The 18,385-nt window shown below is 40.4% G+C and overlaps 1 protein-coding gene across 3 annotated transcripts; it reads left to right on the top strand.

Moving 5' to 3' along the window:
* The first annotated feature begins 5,992 nt into the window (after positions 1 to 5,992).
* Positions 5,993 to 15,781, top strand: LOC127762393 (vacuolar protein sorting-associated protein 45 homolog). Of its 3 annotated transcripts, none has more exons than XM_052286896.1 (13): positions 5,994 to 6,288; positions 6,377 to 6,578; positions 7,823 to 7,902; positions 8,005 to 8,232; positions 9,084 to 9,209; positions 9,292 to 9,372; positions 9,460 to 9,601; positions 12,793 to 12,971; positions 13,708 to 13,863; positions 14,705 to 14,812; positions 14,889 to 15,010; positions 15,223 to 15,354; positions 15,460 to 15,781. In XM_052286896.1, exons 1-13 carry the CDS (start codon positions 6,199 to 6,201, stop codon positions 15,494 to 15,496), a joined length of 1,683 nt encoding a protein of 560 aa, XP_052142856.1. In that variant the 5' UTR covers positions 5,994 to 6,198; the 3' UTR covers positions 15,497 to 15,781. The 3 variants fall into 3 exon arrangements, with proteins under 3 accessions (XP_052142858.1, XP_052142856.1, XP_052142855.1); XM_052286895.1 differs by having other exon boundaries at positions 5,996 to 6,288; positions 15,480 to 15,781; XM_052286898.1 differs by lacking the exon at positions 15,460 to 15,781 and having other exon boundaries at positions 5,993 to 6,288; positions 15,158 to 15,299.
* The last annotated feature ends 2,604 nt before the right edge of the window (positions 15,782 to 18,385 follow it).

Here is an 18,385-nt window from a genome sequence, read left to right as displayed (position 1 = left end):
CCCCAATTCTTTACCAGAAATCTTATGTTTAGTTATTGGCAATAATTGGTGAATAATTGATGAAATATGTGGTACAGTTAATGTGCGTGGCATGCAGGAAAGAATAGCCATCGATCTGGACTAAAAATGTTGCCACCATCTGGAATTAAAATACTGCCAATGAAGTTGCTCAGTAATATTCCCAGGGTATGTGCCCTGCAGACAATAACCATGCATTTTTTTTCAATATACTAGATTCAAGCTATCACATATCATTGTTGTCGCCTGTCAAACAAGTATGATAATGTCATGATCTGGCTCTGAAATATCTTGAGTACTGTTTGAAGGTAAATATTCCTGAAAGGATTATAGTAATATGTGGGGCACTTTGCTTAAATTTCTAAGATACGCCTGTCGTACGGGAAATTTTCATTATTTTGGGTAAGATACCATGTTTTGCTTTATAAATTGCACATCTACTTTTTACCAATGCTTGCAATAAAATTTCAGAAGTTCATCATCTCTTGGTGCTACTTTCCAGCTATTTATATTGCATTATCTCCTTCTGTAGCCTTTTTTATTAGCCGTTATAGCCTTCTATGCCTGCTACAATATATTGCATCATCTAGCAAGGTTTGTTTTAATCCTCTTCATTATTACAAACACTACTAGAAAAATAATTTATCGCCACGAAAAAAATCATAGCATCAATGTTAAAATTGTGGCAATAGATACATGTTGCCACAATCTTCAAATCGTTGCTAGCCGTGGTAATAAATAGCGTGGTAATAGCTTATTGCAACGATTTTTATTTAGTTATAATAAATTTTGATATTGCCATAAAATGGATGTGGCAAAAAATATATATTGCAACACTTCACATCGTTGTAATAAATAACTATTGCCACCACTCCATGTGTGGCATTAGTTCTACGTACCAAATTAAATGTTTCAATATTAATTTATCATCCTAACTATTTTCTTTTGATATCTTGTCATGGCCAGGATTCGAACCAAAGATCTCTCCCTCACACGCGCTCTCCATGACCAACTCACCTACGCATCAATTTTGTTTAAAAATGCATATAATTCTATTTGAGACTGCCTAACGAGATTTGAATCATGAATTTGAGTATCTAAAATATTTCAAATGAAAAATTGAAGTTTTAGATCTCATCGAGAACTATAAATTTCATATAAAATTTGTCCTAATCCGTGTCCATATGAAAAGAATAAGTTAAATTATGAGATAATAATTTTTTTATTACAACGAATTTGTTGATCATGGCAATAGAAAATAGTGAAAAGTACCATGTACTATGCAAATTGCCACAAAAATTAAATGTGTGGCGATAGAACATGTTTTTTTTTTGCAATAGTAATGTTTTTTGTGGTGATAACTTATTTTCTATTGCAACAAAAATACTGAATAAAACAACGATCATAAATTGTTGCAGCAAAGTATAGTTATTTGCCACAGAAAAAATATCGTTGTGATAGTACAATATATCGCCACGAATTATTTTTCGTTGTAATAAATTGGTGGCGATAGCTAAATTATGTTATAGTGAAACGGATTCACCTAGATAGGCCAGATAACCTGAACATGATCCCATATTTTTCTTCGTCAGATAAGCAGTGGGAAGCAGTTGGAGGAATTTCTGGATTACAAGGACTCGATTGAATTCATCTTTTATGAGTAGATAGAGTAGTCCTTGAGCATGAGCCTGGCTATTTTTACATTATTTGCACACGATTAAAAAAAGATGGATAAAGAATATGAGGTCCCAATAATTTCTACACAGTTTGATCTGAAATTCGGAATATTCATATCCTGAGAATCAGAGAACCATCAAGCATGTCTACATGTAGGATGTTTTTCTTTGATGCTGTAGTGTCATTTGCTTGTAGTGCTGGAGGGTTATATCTATTGACGTGAACTGTACTTCAAACTTTAGAGAGAATCTAACGTATCAAAGGTAGCCCTGTACAGCTGTACTCCATACATCACTTCAGTGTCTTCCTTGGTTGTTCGCTAGCAGCTGAAAGTGTTGTACTTCTCTGAACGCGCATGCATGTTTTGAGAACGAACATAATAACACTGCAGAGGATTATCTTTTCTAACTGCAAACATGAGCGAGTTGTATCACAGTGGTGTTGTTTGGATGCTTCTGCCGCTCCTCTTCAAAACTTTAGCTGAATTTGTTTCATGCCATTTTGCGGTTTGGAAGATTGTGTTACTTATTATTGTTGTTGGTCTATTTAATTGTATGTTTTGGTGATCAGTGCTCAATATCTCGACCTGCCTAAAACTTTGTTCGTAATCTGAATTTTCGTTCTCCTTTGATTCTCATGTTGTATGTAATTTTAATTTTCCCGTTGCGACACACAAGCAATTTACTAGTCTTTATTAAAACCACTCGGCTGGTTGAATAATTTACTCTTTGACTGTATATTTAGTTTTTCAACTAATCACATAGTCGGGGGCTACACCTATTTAGGTGCATCTAGTCGATGCACCTAAGTATATATTCCTTATTGTTTTTAATTTTTTTAACCCTTGACAGCCTCATGATTTGGTAAAAACACTTGGGAGACCATTGCTAAGAGATTGAAGCACTCGGCTTTTGATGATTTAAGTTCGGGAGAAGATTGTCTTTTCGACTATGAAAGTCTCAGAGGCTATTGTGGAGAATATGGTAACATTTACCCACATGGATAGCTTATCCGACTGGAGATAGGATGTGGGCCATATTCGTATATTATGTAAATAGACTAGACTTTGGAATATATATTGCGGTGTTTCTCAAGGCATATTCCATAAGTGTTACTAGTATACAATTATGTAAATATATAGAGGATCCGAGTCATGTCCGATTGGGTCTTCTTCCTCGTAACCCTGCCCCCCGACCTATATAAGGTGGGCAGGGAACTCCCTAAGGGCATAACCATAATCAGATTGTCAGATCAATAAAACACCTGACGAATACAATATCTGAAATATTAATAAGGTATTACTTATCGTCAAGAAGGCGTGGACCTATCTAAACCTTTGTCCCTTTACTCATTCATTTTAGATCTCATGCGCTACCCTCTTTTCTATTGCCAATTTCATTAAATTTTGATTTATAAGTATAACAATAAGTGAAAAGAGGGGCTACAAAAGTAGCCCCTCCTAAAGGTTTGTCTGGGGAGAAAATTCGATCAATAGCATAGGAAAAAACCGGGTACCAAAAAATAGCACAACAAATTTCCTACTTCGATCAGAAGCCACTGGTTTTTCTTCAATTCGTAGCACTTCTGTCTTTGCGATCCAAACATATTAGTTGGGATGAGGAAAGACTAATTTTTCCCTTAGTCCTCTCTATTGAGCCACCACCCGTCGCCCCGCCGCCTCGCCTCCACCCGTCGCGCCACCTCCACCCATCGCCCCGCTTCTATCCGTCACCCCGCCTCCGCATGTAAGTCATCGTCGCCGCACTGAGGTAGGGCATGGAGAAGGGACACTAGTACGAGAGGGAGAAGGGAGATGTAGTATGGGTGGAAAAAAAACAGGATGGAAGAAGGTTAGTTGAGGCTAAAATATGGGTCCTATTTGTCATACTTGTAATAGAGATGATAGATGGAGAGGCTGTTGGAGTAACTAAGAGTTTGACTTGCCAAATTAGATGGAGAGTTGGTCAAATAGACATTTGGAGAGTTAAGGTTTGGAGAGACTGTTAGGAGATGCTCTTATATTGGATCCTTCGCTCCTCCAATCTCACTCCTAGAGCCTGTTTGGGAGAGTTTTTAGCTGTTGCAGCTTCTCCCAGAATCAGAAGCTCCCCCAAACAGTCCAGCTTTTGGTCTAGATTCTGAGAAGCTGTAGTTGTAGAATCCAAAAAATGAACTAGACCCAGCTTTCCCAGACTCACAGAAGCTGGCTTTCAACCAGCCATTTCTTAGAATCTTAGGTGGTGTTTGGATCCAGGGACTAAATCTTAGTCCCTGTCACGTCAGATGTTTGGACACTAATTAGAATTATTAAACGTAGACTAATAATAAAACTAATTGCATAAATGAGAGTTAATTCGCGAGACAAATTTTTTAAGCCTAATTAATCCATAATTAGCACATGTTTACTGTAGCATTACATAGACTAATCATAGATTAATTAGGCTCAATAGATTCGTCTCACGAAGTAGTCCAAGGTTATGGAATGAGTTTTGTTATTAGTGTTCATTTAATACTTCTAATGAGTGTCCAAACATAGGACTAAAATTTTAGTCCATTATCCAAACAGCCTCTCAAGCTCCCAAAACAGCCCCTAGTATCGGAGAATGCCCCGGATCGGTCTATCGGCACTCGGCGCACAGGATCGGTCGCTGCCCCAGCGTGCACGTGTCTCCCCCATTGGGCCCCACCACGTGTCCCTGTCTACCTACCACGTGTCTCCACCACATACTCCATTGTAACAAATCACCCACATATTTTGGAACCCTCTATTAAGGGAATTCGTTTCATTTTTTTTCCACAAAAAATATTTCACTTAGTGGACTCACAATGTTTCACTATGTATAGATCTAATGTTGTTGTGAACGAAACATTCTTTTGCAACAAATCATCCACATATTTTGGAAACCCTATATTAAGTGAATTCGTTTCATTTTTTTTCACCAAAAATGTTTCACCTAGTGTACTTATAATATTTCACTATGTATAGATCAAATGTTGCAGTGAACTAAAATATTCTTTCGCTATTTGCTGAAATATTATTTTTATATAAGGTGAAACAACACCCGATTTAAACGATTGAAACATTTTCGATCTACTTATGAAACAATTCTGATATACTTGGTGGAACATCATGCAACATTTAAAAATAATTTAATAAAAAACTAAAAATTGTTTTCGTCGGAATATATCCATGTGTGGTCTTGTTTTGAAAATTTAATTGTAATGAATTTAATGGTGCAATCAGATTATAATTTCGATAAATAATTTAAAAGAAAAAATAGTTTAAAGTGGTTATGTACGCATGCCGTGACTGAAATCAGTGCCTGATCGGTAGTCTCCTCCCCTGAGAAAATTGCATATCTACCATTGCAAAAGATTGGATTCGCTAGAATACCATCACTTAAGTTGGCTTCAAAAAAATGCCACACTCAACAAAGACGGATTCGCTGAAATATCATCGTAGATGATATTGTCCCTGGATCCTCTTCTTCCTCCTTCGAGCGCAAGAAAGCTCGCCGGCGACGACCGCACGCCATGGCGAGCAACAAGGTGGAGCCGTGGAGGTGGTACAACTGTTGTCTCCCAAGACCCACACCATTCCCATCCCCGAATAAAGCAAGCAGCCCCACACCATTCCCATCCGCAAATAAAGCAAAGCACTGGTGGTGGCTCCGACAAGCTAGCGCGTGACGTGAGCGCGCGGGCGGCGGCGGGGGATCCTTGACGTGATGACGTGAGCACCAGGCTTCTGCAGCAATGGTTCCTTAGTATGATGATGTGAGTAGTAGGCCCCGGCGGTTGCTCGACGCGAGCAATAGGCGAAGGCGCTGGTAGCGGCTGGTCGGCGCGACGAGCATCAGGTGGCGGCGGTGGCGATTCCTGTATGCAATAAAACGAGCAACAAGCGTAGGTGGCCGTTCCTGGTTGGGGCATCATAGAAGGTAACCGGAGGAAAAGTTTTGCATCATCCGGCTGAATTGATTTTTTTGTCATCCCTGAGATTGATTCCTCTTTCGCTGGAATCAATTTCCATTGACTCATGCCATGTAATTTGCATTCATCCTGCTGATTGAGACGGTGACAACTTGGATGATTTTGCCATTTTTTTCATTGCTGGTGCGGTGGTGCCCATGACGTGCAGTCGTTGCCGTCGAGCTTCTTCGGTGCACGAAGAAGGAAGAAGAGGAGCTAGGGGCAATATTGTCTAGAAAGGCATTCCAGCGAAGTTATTTGTATTGAGTATGGTATTTTTTCGAAGTCCACTTAAGTGTTGGTATTATAGCGAATCCAATCTTTCGCGATGGTAGATATGTAATTTTCTCCCTCCCCTGGTATCGCTGCTGCTCTGGTTGTCTCTCGTCCTGAGTCTCCGACTGAGCGCCTCCAATCTCAACAGCCACCTCCCACCTGTTCCGGCTCCGGCTAGACCTCGCCGCCGGCGATCCCCAGCCTCAGCGCATCCAACCGACGGAAGAACACAAGGCGCCGCACCGCACCGCAGCGATGACGCTGATCACCCTCATCCGCGACTACATCGATCGCATGCTCCACGACATCCCCGGGATGAAGGTCCTCGTCCTCGACCCCGATACCGTATGCGCTCCCTCGAACCCTAGCCTCTTCTCCCCTGCGGGGATGGGATCCGATCACCCCCTGACCAGATCCGTGCTGTTCGTTCCAGGTGGGGATGGTAAGCGTGGTGTACAGCCAGTCAGATCTCCTCCGGAAGGAGGTGTTCCTCGTGGAGACGGTCGACAACGCCTCCAGCTCCAGGGAGTCCATGGCGCACCTCAAGGCCGTCTACTTCCTCCGCCCCTCCTCCGATAACGTCCAGAAGCTCCGCCGGCATCTCGCCGCCCCGCGTTTCGCCGAGTACCACCTCTGTGCGTAATCCCCCTACATTTACCCGTACCTATATGTTTTTTTTTTGAGTGAAATACATGGCTGGTCCCTGTAGTGGTGTCACTTAGTTTCATGAACTTGACAATTGTATGTTTAGATCTGTGAACTTGGTTTAATGTACCACCCTGGTCCAACCATTCTTTGACTACGTTTGACCGCCAACATGGTATGCCACTTAGGCAGCACTTTTGCTCTTAGCCCCCTCCACATCACAACACGTCGCATATATCTCCTTGTAGCTATATAGACACCAGAATCCAAAAAAAAAAACCTCAAATCGTTCTTCCCTCTCATTCTTCTCCCTGCATGTACAGAAAATGTGGTCCCGATTAGCAATTGCCATTGCTCTGCACTCCAAAATGACCTTATCCTTGCACAACGGGCACTTGATCAACAACACCTTCTTCCGGCGACTTCAAGACAAGGACAAGCTTGGAGAATCCATGGGGATACCTAGCGTGCAAGCCGCATTGCGCTACCTCCCGCTGCTAATCCGACCGCACTGTGCCACCGCTAACCCCGCTGCACTGCGCTGTCTCCTGCCGCTAATCTCACCGCCGAGGCCGCCACAACTGCTACCTCTCAGCCTCCTTCTGCTAACCTCACCGTTGAAACCCTAGTTGATTTAGGGATATTTTGGGGGATTTGGGTTGAAACGCACTGGTCAGGGCAAGTTATGTGTGAACGTATATGTGGAGGGGGCTAAGCACAAAAGTGTTGTATACGTGGCATGCCACATTGGTGGTCAAACATGGTCAAAGGATGATTGGACCGGGAGTGGTACATTAAACCAAATTCACGGATCTAAACGTGCAATTTTCAAGTTCACGGACCTAAGTGACACCACCCCACAAATTTAAGGACCGGCCATGTATTTCACTCTTTTTTTTTTCTTTCTTGCATTTCTGTGCGTAATCACCCTCTTGCTTGATTTCTTGTATGAGTTTCTTAAGACTTAAGTTAGGATGAGAGGTGCAGACAATTTGGTAGACAGACTAGTTGTTACGTGATCAAACCCAACTTGACCACCACCTCCTTCGCTGGTTGAAACTCTGCTAATTGAATCTTAGATGCTTTTGTGTGGTCATTCTCCAAGTTATGTGCGTGTAGGTGTTAGGATTTCATAATCTCTAGTTTCGTTCTATGTTGGGGTTTAATGGTGTGCAAATGTAATGTTTTGTGTAGTGTTTTTTTTTTTATTTGTTTGTTGATTGATTGTCTGCAGTCTTCTCCAATGTATTGAAGATTCCACAGATTCAGGTGCTCGCAGATTCCGATGAGCAGGAGGTTGTGCAGCAAGTTCAGGTATATGATATATGTGGTATTATATGCTTATTGCAACGAACTTTTTGTGAGTAGAGTGAGGAGATGGGATTTTTATATTAATGTTTTGCTCTCTTATTCCAGGAGTTCTATGCTGATTTTTGTGCCATCGACCCTTACCATTTCACACTGAACATACGCAATAACCACGTCTACATGCTTCCAATGGTGGTGGATCCTCCTGGTATGCAGAGTTTCTGTGATCGGGCTGTTGATGGCATTGCTTCTGTCTTCCTGGCTCTCAAGCGCCGTCCTGTTATTAGATACCAAAGGACATCTGATGTTGCAAAAAGGATTGCACAAGAAACTGCGGTGAGTCTATTGCCCCTGTAAAATATGTCTATTTGGATCCTATGAACATATAAATTGATACTGACAACTTTTTTATATTGTGTTTATTTTTAGAGAGAATTGTATGCATGCCAGACTAAAAAAAATATTTGGAATGCCACTCTAAACCTTAAACATTTCTGTTTTGTTACTTCGGCATATTTTTTGGTGTTAACTCAAAAAAATAGGTACAATGTCCCTTGACACAATGTCAATTATTCCCTGGCATTTAAACACAATCTTCTCTTTCTATATCTCATCTCATGACTAGCTGTTCTTAGCTGCTTTCTATGGCACAATCCTGGAGCACTTCCAGCCTCCTGATTGAATTTTCATCAGTCGCTAGGCTTATCTTCTACTACCTCCGTCTTGAAATATAAGGGATCTTGGCAACGGACGCGGACAAGCTTGTCCAGGTGCGTTGCCAAAATCCCTTATATTTTGGGAGGTAGTAGTTACAAAGTTATCTTTAGAGATCATTTGTTAGGCCAGCTTCTCCTATAAAGAACGTACATCACCCACTTTGGAAATCATGCAGTCTTTACAAAATACTTCTACCTGTCCCTCATGTCAGCAATTCTTCCTGCCTAATCTCTCTTCTACCTGCCTCCTGTTCCCATTCATTTTACTATCAAATTCTTATGTCCTACCCAGGTACTCTTCTAGACTTCTACTATCCAAGCGCATAACACCAACTTATTACGCCTAATTAGATAAGTTATCCAAAATGTTCCAATAATAAGGATCATATTCTATCAGTCAAACTGCTAACTATTCAAAATAGCCACTAATATCGAACTTGCCCTGAATCACTTACATTCTGGGTCCTGCAGAGATTGATGTATGAGCAGGAAAGTGGCTTGTTTGATTTTAGACGAACTGAGAACTCTTCCTTGTTGCTGGTGATTGACAGAAGGGATGATCCTGTTACCCCGTTACTTAACCAATGGACATATCAGGTATCATAAAGGAAATAAACACCGTTATTTTTCATTTTTCAGTTGTACCTGTGTTAACTTTCTTGCAATTTTGCATACACAGGCAATGGTTCATGAACTTATTGGAATTGAGAACAATAAAGTTGATCTAAGGGAATATCCTAATGTCCCTAAAGACCAGAAGGTCTATCAAAATGTTGAATTTATGTTCATATTGTGATAACATGCATCTTTTTTTGAATGTTGATCCATCTGAAACATACTTACACAGGAGGTGGTTCTATCATCAGTTCAGGATGAATTTTTTAGGGCTAACATGTTCGAGAATTTTGGTGATCTTGGTATGAATATCAAAAGAATGGTAGATGACTTTCAACATCTTTCGAAGACCAGCCAGAATATTCAGAGCATAAGTAAGAAACTTTTGCCTTTCTTGTTTCCTACGAAAGAAAGGAAAAAACAATTATGTCACTGGAAAGTAGGCAGTGCAGATTTGCCTTTGCTGTCACTGACATGTAGTCCCAGGACTCATGTGAGTCACACATACAATGGAGAATAAGTGAATCCCCCTGAAAGTAATGTTTAAGCTAGCCACCCTTCTTTATATTGTTACATTTGGCAACCTCATGCTTCCAATTTTTACTTTTCACTAGCATTCGTAATACATACTTACATATGTTTATTTTGGACCACTTCAGCTAATTTTGTTTCTCTTGCCAATGCTGCTAAAATTCCATTTCTTATCATGTTAGGTTTTGGTTCTGTATATTTTTGCGTATATGTGATGTGCATAGTTGGGGTAAGGGCCTTTAGACCTATTCGAGGTGTCGTTGGACCCAAGTAGCGCAATGGTGCCGTTGAGGCTGCCGTGCCACAAGGGCAGGGAAGAAGAGGAAGAGTCTAAAGCCTAGTGGCTCCGTTTGATATAGATTATTGCAGCAGATTATCGATTTAATTATAGGGATACATTAAATATAATAAGAAATAAACTTAACAAATAGCTCAAAACAAGTGGTCCAAGCGATGAAATAGAAGAAAGTTTTTTTTTTTTTTGAGAACGTATTTTTCGAAGCATGGAGCAAATAACCCACTTCAGTAATCTGGTGAATAAGTTCAATAGAACATGGAGTTCATTTCTTGCTTAAGATACTATCCCATCCTCATGGGATGAGTGATGACTTGACTCTTAAGAAACATATCACTGAGATTAAGGAAATAGCTAAGTAAATCTCATCCTATCTAGTTTAAATACCTGCCTGTGCCGTGTACAGTACCACGCGTGAACAGTAGCCTCGTGTGTACTGTTTACGGTGGAGTACCACTAGCCCTAGGGAGGCTGATTGCTCTTTTGTCCCTAATGGGCTGCACATGCAGTATAAGTACATATCTCTGAGCAGTGGCGGAGCCAGGGCCAGTTGTCGATACTTCTACATATTATGGGTAACGTAGGAGACATCCCTATTTTCCCCCGGGGGTCTTAATTACCACTGCTTAGCTTTCAATTCGCCTTTGACCATCAAATTAAATGTGAATAACCCGTCCTGCTCCGCCGGCTGCACGTAGCCATTCCCCAGTAGATTACACCTAATTTCCTTGCTAATCGTCTTTCTTAGTCACCGTATGAACTGAAGCAGCAGCAATATATATAGTTTACATACTTAATTAACGTGCTTAGCGCAAACTAGCAAAGCAAATTCTTACAAAATGATATATGGATTTGAATAGAATTGTGTGGACTATATTTGTTGTTAGGCTTGCCCAGGCTCATAAAAATTTCTGGATCCACCACTGTCCCTGAGTGAGTATTGACCTTTATGTGTTCTTTCCTATTTTTGTATTTTATGTCTTTCACCAATTTAGATTTTAAAAAGTAAATTTCGCAAAATCCCAGGTATTATGGTTAAGGTTGTATAAAATCTATGTACCACATACCAAAACCTATGTGGTTTTGTGCAACATGAACCATAATTAATACCTAGGGTTCCGTGATATTTAATTGATTTTAATGCATGTGCATTGTTGTCATGGCAAGCTGATGACCGTGATTGGGCTGTGTGCACTTGGATTGAAGTGTTGAATGGGTTGCTGACGATGCTTGCAAGCTGGTCCTAGGAAGAAGCATTCATGAGTAGGCCTGCTAATGGTTTGGGTAGGAATGGGTTTATGCGTCAATTTTAAATTTTTGCTGGGGTGGTTTGGGTGAAGCTGGAAATTGTTTGGTAGTGGTTTTGTCTTGGTCGCTAATTTTCAGGCCCAATACAGTTTCATAAATCCATGGGGACATGTGGTTTCAGGTTGGCAGCCTTGATCAGACTCCTGGACCTTGCTGCCATCCTCCTGGGGATTTTGTTGTCCTGAGTTATCAGTATCACTTGTGGTTACGGGCCTCCATCGCTGATTTTGTGCCCCTAGACAGCTTAGAGGGAGAGGGAGGGAGAACTCCAAATCCACTTCTTCTCCATCTATGTCGACCACTAGAGCCCGCCTGCCGGCACTTCTGGGCCCAATGCACCGCTGTTGCTGTCTTATCCACCTGTGCCTTCACCATTGGTGGCCCTGTTGGCTTGGCTTCCTAACTCATACTCATTAGACACTGCCAACACGATTTGGTTCCAAATTCCACCGACATCCTTGGGCAGTGCCCCAACAGGTAGGGGCTCGCTGTCGTCCTTGACCGGTCGATATAGAGCTGCCACTCACAGTTGACGTTGCTGCTGCTGGTTTCCCTCTATCGCCATAGACAGTTCTTGTCCTCCTTTCCACCTCAGCAGCAGTGGCTGGATCTGGTTGTCTTGCACGTGGTGGCGAGACCATGGCCGATGGTCACAGATCAGGTTATTGGTGGCAAATGGGCCAAATGGCCAAATGGGCTGAGTGTTTAAGGTGGATTTAGAGTGAGCTGAAATGGTCTGGGAAAGTGGATTCTAAACTCATATAGGAGGAAAATGGGCTGGTTCAGTTTGGGCTCAGGTGGAAAATGGGTTGGTCTAGTCTGGATCCTGAGAATCAGTCAATGGTTGGGGTCGTTTGGACTACTGTAGCTAAGTTGTGTTTTGGGTGGGGATCCAGGTGAGTTTCAAACACCATTAACCTATTATAACTGGATTTGAACATCCTACAAGGCAATTGCTAATTGAGTTAACATATCACCTACGAATATGGCGACCAAATGAGGGGAATTAAAGGGCCGGTTGGGGGGGGGGGGGTGTTAAATAAAAGGGTGAAATTTACTCTCACAAAACTACATATACCTTTACGAAACTGTCACAAAACAACAGATTTAGGACCAAACTTACCAAAGAATTATGGATTTAAGATGGAAGATCACCAAACTACAGATTTAGTAATAAAATTATCACAAAACTACATGTTCTGCATCATGTTAAATACAAAACTACAACATTTAGTTTTGTGATAACTCTAATATTATATCTATAGTTTTGTGATTGGCCTTAAATCTGTAGTTTTGAGATACGACGTCTTAAATATGTAGTTTTGCGATAATTTGGTCAAAGTACCTGTAGTAAATATTATGTTACCAGCCTGCCATTTTTGTTTGATGGTGGTGTTCATCTCTAAAAGTCTGATTTACTAATGGTTTTAGGTGATATGTCAAAATTTCTGAGCAACTACCCTGAATATCGGAAGACTCATGGAAATGTAACGAAGCATGTTGCTTTGGTCAGTGAGATGAGCAGAATTGTGGAGGAAAGGAAGATTATGCTAATTTCTCAGACGGAGCAAGAGTTAGCATGTACAAGTGGACAAGCAGCTGCTTTCGAGGTATTGGTATAATGAACATGAAATATATCATGGTGCCGTGGACACATTGTTCTTATAAAATATCATATATGTTCAATATCCTCACCACCAAAGATATTCCCTCCCGAGGTTTTTCATTTTCAATCAAATTTATCTGCTGCTAGAGTTCACTTAAGTTCTTTATTTATGCCAGTGCAATTTCCAAAATGGGAATTACACCTATACCATAGTTCTTTAGCTTATACACACTAAAAAACTGTGGCACGGATGATCTTCCAAAATATATTTACAACTTGACTCATGCTTTTTTTTTTATTATCAAAAGACAGTGGGGGAGGCACCCACGGTATATATTATAAAAGAATAAAGTATTTACAGGGAAGACAAAAAGAGTGGAAAGAAAAAGACTAAAGACTTAAATTACAGCTGATCAATCCATGATTGAACTAAAGGCCTGTTAATCTCTTTGAGTCTAATTAAATGTAGACTCGATTGACTCATGCTTTTGGATTGAATATCTTATTGAATGGGCTGTGTGCATTGGAAAATGTGTTGTTTTCTACATAGCTTAAGAGTTATGCAGCTTTCTTTGCTTTATTTGCCACCATTAGCTGCATGAATCAAAGCAGCACGTCCCCTTACAGTTTTTCATCTGTCCTTACATCACCTCTCATTGTTTATCTCATCTGATTTGATGCTAGTAAAATGTATAAGTGGTCTGTTCCACGTTTTTGGTTCACCTGTTGATTTTCTGCAGGCTGTCACTTCCTTGCTAAACAATGAAAGTGTGTCTGATATTGATCGTTTACGGTTAGTATTGCTCTATGCTTTGAGGTATGAAAAGGAGAGTCCGGTTCAGTTGATGCAGCTTTTCAATAAATTGGCTTCTCGTTCTGCTAAATACAAGTCAGGGGTATGAACCTTTAACTAGTGACAGATCATGTTCTTATCTAAGCGTTCTTCTATTTTATATGTTGTTTTGATGTTCATCTTCTTTGTAATTATTTTTAGTGGAAGGTTTTTGCTTTCACAGTTTGAACCATAAACAATTGCAGTCTTGACATCACTGTTACGTGCCTTCAGCACATAGTAACTATCTCTTTTGTGCAAATCATGGACTTCCCTTGTTGTGAACTATGAGGTCTTCTAAAAAGCATCCTTGATTTCATTTGATGTACTGGGAGCACTGATTCACTGTTTGATAAGTCTACTGCCTTGGCTTGAATATTTTAAAAATTAGACTACAATTTATTTGGAATCCTAGTGTTTTTAACCAGGTTTAGTTATCATTTTTTTTCTTTGGTTATTAAGTACTCCCTTCATCCCAAAATATAGCAACTTCTAGCATTCAAAATTTGTCCCAGAATATAACAAACTTCTCCACCTACTAGCTCATCTGAACCAATCACAACCATCTCATTTAATTTCTCCACCCACTTCTTCTCAACCAATCACCCTTTTCCAATTTAATTCTATCTACTTCCTTAATACCTGTGGCTAACTCCAGAAATTCTTATATTTTTTGACCGAGGGAGTATTTTGCTACCAGTTTTGAACAAAATAGGTAATATATTTTACTAAGTTTTTGAGCAGGCTTTCCACTTGGTACACTATGTGAATTAAACTCGTCGTGCTAGTGTAAAATGGACACAGGGGCCTCTTCAGGTGGCTGCCTGTTATTATCGGAGACAAAATACCTAGCCATATTGTACTGATGGTTTTTGACTGATGACTTATTCTAATTTTGCATGCAGCTGGTTCAATTCCTCCTCAAACAGGCTGGTGTTGATAAGAGAACAGGTGACTTATATGGGAACCGTGATCTATTAAATATTGCTCGCAACATGGCTCGTGGACTCAAGGTTAGACAAAAAAGTCTTCCTTCGCACTTGTGGTACATGTAATGTGGCTTATTTCTTATGCACTTATTGGTTGCAGGGCATTGAGAATGTATACACCCAACATCAGCCTCTTCTCTTTCAGACCATGGAAGGAATTGTAAAGGCACGATTACGAGATGCTGATTATCCGCTTGTTGGCAATCATTTCCAGCAGAACAGGTTAGTCCTAGGATATGCACGATTGTGAAACTAAATTCTTTAATCAGACTTTGTTTTACTGAATGGACTTGAATCCTGCCACCCTGAAGTAACATTTTATTTTCCGTTCAATTTTCTGAATTCTGATCCACATTCTTTTGTTGTCAGCATGGTTTACTTCTAAATGTGGAGTAATTTTTAGGAGTACTGGCTGATTGATACTCTCCTCACAGGCCTCAAGATGTTGTGCTGTTCATTGTTGGAGGGACGACTTACGAGGAAGCAAGATCAGTAGCCCTTTACAATGCAGCAAATCCTGGAGTTCGGTTCTTTCTTGGTGGTTCAGTGGTTCTAAATTCAAAGAGGTATATTCATTGCAATTCTTCCCATTTGCATAGAGTGGGATATGTTGCATCAGTTTTTGCTGATTTGATATTGTGCAATAACTCTGAATTGATTTTTAACATCAGGTTTCACCGTCAAATTGCAGATTTCTTGATGACTTAGGAGAGGCACAGAGAATATCGAAATCGAGCAGTCTAGTATGAGCAGGCTCTTAGCTTCTACAGCTTGAAACTTGGCAGTCTGACAATTGAAACTTGTGGTGTTTTTGCATAGAGAATCAACTTCGTGGTAAATTTTGTAATGCACAGCTTTAGATTCATAGTGCAACACACCATACGGAATAAAATTGTTCACAGTTCACCTAAAAACACATTTTTTGTGGTTTGCAATTATTGCTGCATATAGGGCGCTCCGGGTGAAATTAATATTTAACGCAGTTTAGTTCAATGTCCTGGGAGAATCAACATTCAAGTCGCGCATTTTGTTGATATTTTGTCAAATTTTAGCATTTTGTTGTCCAGAACCAACTTAATTATCTATTACTCTAATAGTCTTATGACCAGATATATAGTGGCTAATGTGGTAAATTTTAGCTGTCTTTAGATGTGAAAAAAAATTGCCTCACTTATATAGCAACGTATCAGGTGAACTCAGCCGTGCACACATGCACTCACGCTAGAACAATCCAACTTTCGAAAGAAGTATAAACAGTGCTCAAAATTGAAATTTCATCAGCGAACAGACAAATATCAAAAGAGTGAAATTGTACACGTAACGCTGCCAATTGATAGCATGCATGTGCCATCTTGAATCGTCGATGGAATTTGACATACCTAGAAAAGGTAGTAGAAGATGATGAGGTCCTGGATGGCTGGATGTTCTTGTTGGGAAAGACGCAGTGGCTGGATGGTGAGCTTCCCCGAAGTGGCCAAGAAAAAAGGCTGGTCTCTCGGCCTTTTACACCCCAACCGAGTGGCCTCAAAGGGTACTTAGGATAATTGACAAACATAATAGTTGAACTAGCAAGCAATAATGCTCCTGCGTTGCACTGGGAAAAAAGGTTGATGGAAGAGAGAAAGAGAGTGCATTGTCAATAAAAGCAGAGCGAGGCAGCTATGTGAAAAGTGAAACGGTCAGTAAAAGTTGAGCGAGTCAGAATTGAACGACGTGCTAAGAAAGATAACGAAAACGAAATACGCACGGATGACCAAGATAGAAAGTGTGTACGGTGACGATTGAAAAAATGTATGAATTTTTTAAGTAGATAATCCCTCCTAATATATGACACCGTTGGCTTTTTATATATATTCGACCCTTTGTTTTATTTAAAAAATATGTAATTTCCATTTATTTTGTTATAAATTTATATAACGATGTCATATATTAAAACCGGGGAGGGAGTATTAAAACCAGGGAGAGTATGTTTCAATATATAAGAATATACAGGGATATGGAAGAGATAGATATTTAACCCTTCCATACCAGAAGCCACGACATTACTACCAAAACGATTTGTTTTTCCTGACGGACTACAAAACCTTGCTCATAAAATTAAAATGAAACCCTAAACATCTAGCCCTGCCAGTAAAAACCGATTTTTACAGATTCTTATTGACGGGGTTTCAAGAGCGCCACTTGCAAAAATAGAGGTATTTTTACGAGTGACGCTCTTTAAGACTCCACGTAAAAATTCGGGGTTTAAGCCAGAAAAGAAAATCGTCGAAGGCAATGCACGAACTATCTCAACACTCTTCCTTTTTTTCTCACAACTCCTTTTTTTCTCACAACTCCCACCTACCTCTCCCTCGTACTCAGATCTAGCTCTCCTCTCCACCACTCCCTCAACCTCTCCTCCCTCTCTCGGTTCGACGGAAAGGGTGACGATAGCAACAAGGGGAGCCGTGGGCAGAGTTCCTCCAACAGCTAGCGGCGGTGGAGCTTGGGTCGCAGGCAGCGGTACCGGAGACATAGCTCGGGCGGTGGGGGTCAAGCACAGGAGGTGGAGTTCAGTCGCGGGCTGCAGGCTGCGGGGCGGCATATCTGGTGTCGGTTCAGGGCGGGGGCGGTGGATCCGATGGCGATGGTGACCTAGGGTGCAAATCCGATAGCCAATGCCATCGTATATGCATGTATCGCGTATAATAAGGATGGGTAAATTTCATAATAGGCTCATCAATTATCCTAATCCAATACATCAATCAATTATTCCGTATACGCATCAACTAAACATCGAATGCAAGACTTGAAGCCCATCAAGTGTACAAAGAAATTAGCTGGCCGAACGATCTATTCATCGAGGTGATTGGAAAAGGAAGGAGATGGATGGAAAACATGATAATAGTGGCACGGTTTCAATTTTATAAAATTTCTAGTGGCACGGCTACGAATATACGAATTGTAATAGAAAAAATATATAAACTAAAATTGTACCAAATATATAAACTTTAGATGATTAGGGTTTAGTTTTTCATGATATAAGCCCTTTAAGAAAACATATTCTTCACATAGATTGTTCGAAAATAGATTTTTTATCTACATGCTTTTACACACTAAGATTTTCTGGAAGAATTTTCTCTCATATTGAAATGATTCTAGTGATATAACATCCATTATCTACATGACTACATGTTTTCACTTGTCCATCGTCATTTTGCCATATTGACTGCGATCGAGAAGAAAAGAAAAGGCGAGAAAGTTAATTCAAGATATAGAGCTAGCATGGACGGTATAATGGTCGAGTAAGGCGATGGAGTAAAAGAAAAGAGGGTGGTCGCTCAATGGTGCTTGGATATCGCGACATTCCAAACCTTAGGTAGAGAGGCAAGAGAGGAGTAGAGGGCCGAGTAGAACACAATCAGAATTAAACGTGGAAACAACGATGAATCAAATCCTACGTGTCTCAAATTGGAATATAGTTTTACATCAAAACTTGACATGAACTGTGTGTCGCGTGGGAATACGGTCTTGTCGAGACAATCAAATCTAATCAACCCAAACTTTCACAATAGAAGGCCTTAAACTGTAAGCATGAGTTTCGAGACGGTGAAGAAT

The sequence above is a fragment of the Oryza glaberrima genome, chromosome 2 (genome assembly GCF_000147395.1).
Source record: "Oryza glaberrima chromosome 2, OglaRS2, whole genome shotgun sequence".
NCBI lineage: Eukaryota > Viridiplantae > Streptophyta > Magnoliopsida > Poales > Poaceae > Oryza > Oryza glaberrima.
This window is presented reverse-complemented; position numbering and strand designations above follow the sequence as displayed.